The sequence below is a fragment of the Bactrocera dorsalis genome, chromosome 1, assembly GCF_023373825.1.
Source record: "Bactrocera dorsalis isolate Fly_Bdor chromosome 1, ASM2337382v1, whole genome shotgun sequence".
Lineage (NCBI taxonomy): Eukaryota > Metazoa > Arthropoda > Insecta > Diptera > Tephritidae > Bactrocera > Bactrocera dorsalis.
In genome coordinates, this window is record NC_064303.1 from 94,219,765 (window position 1) to 94,224,575 (window position 4,811).

At 39.3% G+C, this 4,811-nt stretch overlaps 1 protein-coding gene across 1 annotated transcript; it reads left to right on the forward strand.

The window, feature by feature from the left end:
* Nucleotides 1-654: 654 nt before the first annotated feature.
* LOC105233748 (GATOR complex protein MIOS) lies at nt 655-4,579 on the forward strand. The gene is made up of 13 exons (XM_011215905.4): nt 655-870; nt 980-1,153; nt 1,211-1,351; nt 1,448-1,558; nt 1,624-1,813; nt 1,874-2,091; nt 2,159-2,639; nt 2,709-2,799; nt 2,858-3,139; nt 3,213-3,490; nt 3,551-3,743; nt 3,811-4,016; nt 4,088-4,579. Exons 1-13 carry the CDS (start codon nt 753-755, stop codon nt 4,176-4,178), a joined length of 2,574 nt encoding a protein of 857 aa, XP_011214207.1. The 5' UTR covers nt 655-752; the 3' UTR covers nt 4,179-4,579.
* Nucleotides 4,580-4,811: the final 232 nt, after the last annotated feature.

Here is a 4,811-nt window from a genome sequence, read left to right on the forward strand (position 1 = left end):
AATTAACACAACAACAAAACCGAGCACTCGCACCCGTTCCGATTCACCCTGCCCAGCACACTACTAATATATTATACACGCTTTTCTATAATTTACAACACTTTGCACCAATATTAATGAAAACTATTATCACAGCTACTACAACGAACGATTTTAAAAGGAGACAACCAACACAGAACAGGAGCCTTACTAATGAATGACTTTGCAAACCCTACTGTTTTCACTTTTAACTTCTCACTTACAGTTCACTTTCATAACACTCACGCCATTTACGCATTTTTAAGACTTTCAGCTCAATAAAACTTTAACTAAATATATTTTTATTAAAAAACGACATATTTTTCACAATTAGGAAATTACGCACTGCGCAAATTGACATAACTGAATATTCCGCTATTTCCGTTATAGATGGCGTCAGTAATAAGTGTTGCCACCTGGCGGGCGGTAGCAAAATTGAATTGTGGTTTTTATGTATTAAGTACAGAACTTTACCAAAACTGCCTGTTATAGCTAAATACATAACTGTGAAAATATATTTTTGTTCAAGTTCCTTTCAAAGACAGAAACCAAACCAATATCAGAGCTGTAATTTAAGTTCCACAAATCCCTTTATTTGTTAAAGTGGTATATGGCCACATTCATAGCTGTTTTTTTATTGCTCAGGTAGCACCACAGCTGATTCGCTGATAAGAATTTTCGTAAACAATTAGAAGAAAAAGACGCAGGAAAAAGTTAAGACTCTCGTAAAAATTATGATGAGTGGCACAATTCATGGCTTAAGTTGGTTTCCACAATTTCCGGATAAGTTTGTGACCTGGGGACAAGAAATAAAACTGTATGAACGCACACAACACGATGATAATCGGAGAAGTAAGTAGAAGCCGCAGCGTGCATCAAAAGTGCAATTGCAACGCAAAGCGTTCATTTTTGGTTGGAACTCCAATGTATTGCAACTAATCGTTGTTATTTTACCCCACAGGTGCGCTGCCAAACATTTCGGCCAATTTTTTGGCCACCGAAACACGCTATCAATATGCGCGTTGTGTGCAGCCCTCATACCACAAGAATCGCCCAATTATCGCTGTCGGCTTGGGTGATGGGAAAGTAGGCATATGTGATTTTCATGAAACTGTCGACAACAGTTGGGAATTCAGTAAGTTGTGAATAAATGTTGAATGTTTAAGAAAATGATTATGCTAAATATTTGCAGCGCCACGCCAGCAACGCATGTGCCTTTGTCTAGCATGGAATGAGTTGGACCATAATGTATTGGCCATAGGCCATGATCGCCATCGCTCAGACTCGTGCATCACAATTTGGGACATTGAACGTGGCGTGCCAAAGGATTCTGGTAAGTTTGTGTTGTTTTATCGTACAAAGTGCAATTGTTACTTTTAAGTGAGGTTAAACTGAGAATAATTATTAATATAATTTTTTAATTATACAGTTAGCTTCTTTGGCCACTCCGAATCTGCACATTCAATGTGTTGGGATAAAAATCATCGTGTACTAATAGCCGGTGTTAGTCAAAAGCAAATAAAGCTCTTCGACTTGAAGCGTAAGTTTGTAAACATTTTGTGAATTTTATTTTAGAAATGAATTAACTGAATCTCTTTCTTACAGAGGGCAATACTACCTGTCAGTCTATACAAACGAAAATGGTACATGGTCTGGCTGTGGCACCAAATGGCAATTATCTGTGTTCCTATTTAGACTCTGTTATTACAATATGGGATTTACGTGTGCTCGATCATCCGCTCAAGATCATACAATCAGGAAAAAATCATCTACAACTCAGCTGGTGTCCAACACGGTATAAAAAATGAAAATATATATTTTATCACGCTTAAAAAATTATTTCGTTTACTTACAGCACGAGCTTACTTACCTCGCTGCAGCGTGAGTCGCCTTTCATTACGCTCTATGATATACGCAGTGTTGATGCGGAAAGTAGTCGTGAGGTGTACCATGTCAAGCGCCAATTGCAGCCATTCCAAGCCAAATACTATACATCTAACAAACCACCATTGCTAACCTCACTTTCTTGGCACAATACGGATTATGAGCGCGCTTTGCTCTTGTCGGAGCAAGGTTTTTCTCGCTTTTAACAATTTAAATGTGCCATTTAATAAATTAATGTATATTTTTTATTTACTAGGTAACATTTTGGAAATCCGCCTACCGCTCTCGCTACTCACCACCTATAGCAATCACAAGAAATTACCACTTCTGCCACAGCGTCCATTAGCTATTGCAAATTCACCCATACGTCAAAATAGCAGTCAGAGTACTTCATCTTTAACCTCAACATCCATACTGAATTCGGCGCTTAATTTTGAAATTCTCGATCATAGTTTATCGAAAGAAGATTTAGTTGAGGAAACCTATCAACGTGCTTTGGCCGATTATGGCCTAAAAACCGATATGCATGTGGATAGCTTGCCTTTAACACCATATCTGAAGAGCGTATGGCTGACACTCGGTAATTTATATAGAGAGGAACGTTTGACGGGGCTCAAAAGCGTTTTGGGTATAAATTTAGGACACACTTCGGAGGCGTTGATGGCCTCGTCACGCATTGAGTCACATGTGCTGCAATGGCCGGACTTTATCAATTCTAATAATTTAGTGTGCTACAGGTGAGTTGTTGTTTTTTATACATATATGTGCGGATTTTAGTATGAAAATGTTTTCAACGCTTTTTGCAGGAGTGAGCAGCGTGACATAGCGCTCAAACTCTGTGGCTGGGTTTTCGAACAGGATTTGGAACGTTTCGTCAATGGTCTCTGCGATAATAAGGTGAGTTGTGTGTGTGCATAACCTCAAAAAATCCATTTCACTTGCAATTTCATTGCAGGAATTCAGTCGCGCTGCGATGATTTGCGTTTTCCATCTAAAAATCGTGTTCGCTTGTGATATACTCTCAAAAGCGGCTGATCTCTCACGTAATTCCAAGGATCCACACGATGCGAGCATGTTTCGCATAGCTGCGATTGCTTTGTCCAGCTTCAATGCGGATCGCTGCAATTCCACGTGGCGTAATCAGCGCTCGAATGCGAATAAGCAAATACAGGATGCGCATTTGCGTGCGATATTCTCCTTTCTCACCACCGAAAATGATAATTTCGATGCCGTGTTGGTAGGTTGCAGTAAAAGAAAGTCAAAATAGTTCGCATAACAGTAAAAATTTTTAAAAATATTCTTTCTTGCAGACCGAAGACGGCATCTCGCTGGCAGACAGAGTAGCTTTTGCTTGCAAGTACTTGTCGGAGAGCAAACTTTCCGATTATGTTAAACAGTTGATACAGAAATCGATTGAGAATGGTGACTTAAATGGTTTGCTGCTCACTGGCGAATCGCTGGATGGCATCAATATTTTACAAGCTTATTTGGATGCCACCTCAGATGTGCAAACTGTTGCGCTGATAGCGGTTAATTACTTTCATCGCGAGCATTTTACCGATAATCGCATACAGTACTGGATAAGCAGGTAAAGCTTTTGCTGGTCTCTTTATAGACATGTGATTTTTATAAATATTTATACCAACAGTTACTTGGACGACTTGAACTCGTGGGGCTTGTGGGAGAAACGCGCCGAATTGGATATAAAAATTGAAAACTTGCGCACCGGCAAACGCGCCACACGCAGCGTCTACCTCTCCTGCAACTTTTGTGGCAAATCGGTCTCGAACGCCCTGCAGGAGGATGCGCGCATGCGCAGCGCTACATCGAATGTGAATAAGGTTAGCGCAAATGCTCAAAAAGCACTCTTTATTATAACGCAAAGTTTTCTTTTTTGCTTTTGCACAGCTCTCCAGCTGCCCCAGCTGTCGTAAGCCCCTGCCACGCTGCTCGCTCTGCCTACTACACATGGGCACCACGCTCAATATTACGCTACCCAGCGATTCCACACATGAGAGTCTTGGTTGGCAATCAAAACCATTCTCCAAGTGGTTCTCTTGGTGTCAAACCTGCCGTCATGGCGGTCACACCGAGCACATGATGCAGTGGTTCAAGTAAGTCGAATTTCAATAATATCTTTGTATATCGTAATGTTTCCACTATGTATATTGTATGTATTGCGCAGACAAAACTCCGAGTGCCCGGTGAGCTCCTGTACTTGTCGTTGCTTTGATATGGACGGCACCATACCCAATGACATAACCGACTATTCGTAGCTTTAACAATGAGTTTGACTCAAATATTTATGCGAGTGCTTAGTACTCCATGTAAATTCTTTAATTAGTTTTAAGTTTATATGAAAATGTAAAGAAAGTTATAAACATTTTTAAGTTTGACAGAAAATTCGTTTAAAAAAAATTTCATTATTTCATGCCCTAACCTTACTTCATGTATCATTTGTATATCAGCTCTGTTCCTACTACATCCCCAACTCTTTTAACCTTTTTACGACAATTTTATTTCATTTTACATATTCCTTTTCATCTCATGCGCCTCATTATCTTACAGTTCCTTTAACCTTGTTTTACAATTAGCTAAGTATGCGGTACTTGAAAGGTAAATAACCGTTAAAAATTGAATAAATGGCATTTCTACTTTTAAGTAGCTTAAACAGTTATTGCAGCGGCTACCTTACAGCTGTTCGGTTTCTTTTTATTATGGGCGTGTAAATGAGGTTCATTACGGCGCTTGGCTCTCACATGGGAAAATGCACATAAATGAAAAGTAATTTGTTTTGTACTTTATGCTTTGCTTTAGCACTTCTTGCGTCGGCTAAATGGTTTTCAATTAGCTTTTGTGTCTTTCCAATTTTAATTTTCGCTATTCTTCAATTATTTGATTCGGTGTTT

Excerpts from the sequence above, each read along its gene's own strand:
- LOC105233748 (XM_011215905.4), top strand. The coding sequence starts at position 753 with ATGATGAGTGGCACAATTCATGGCTTAAGTTGGTTTCCACAATTTCCG. Across the intron at positions 1,559-1,623 it reads AAAGCTCTTCGACTTGAAGC|AGGGCAATACTACCTGTCAG; the intron begins GTAAGTTTGTAA and ends TCTTTCTTACAG. Across the intron at positions 2,092-2,158 it reads TTTGCTCTTGTCGGAGCAAG|GTAACATTTTGGAAATCCGC; the intron begins GTTTTTCTCGCT and ends TTTATTTACTAG.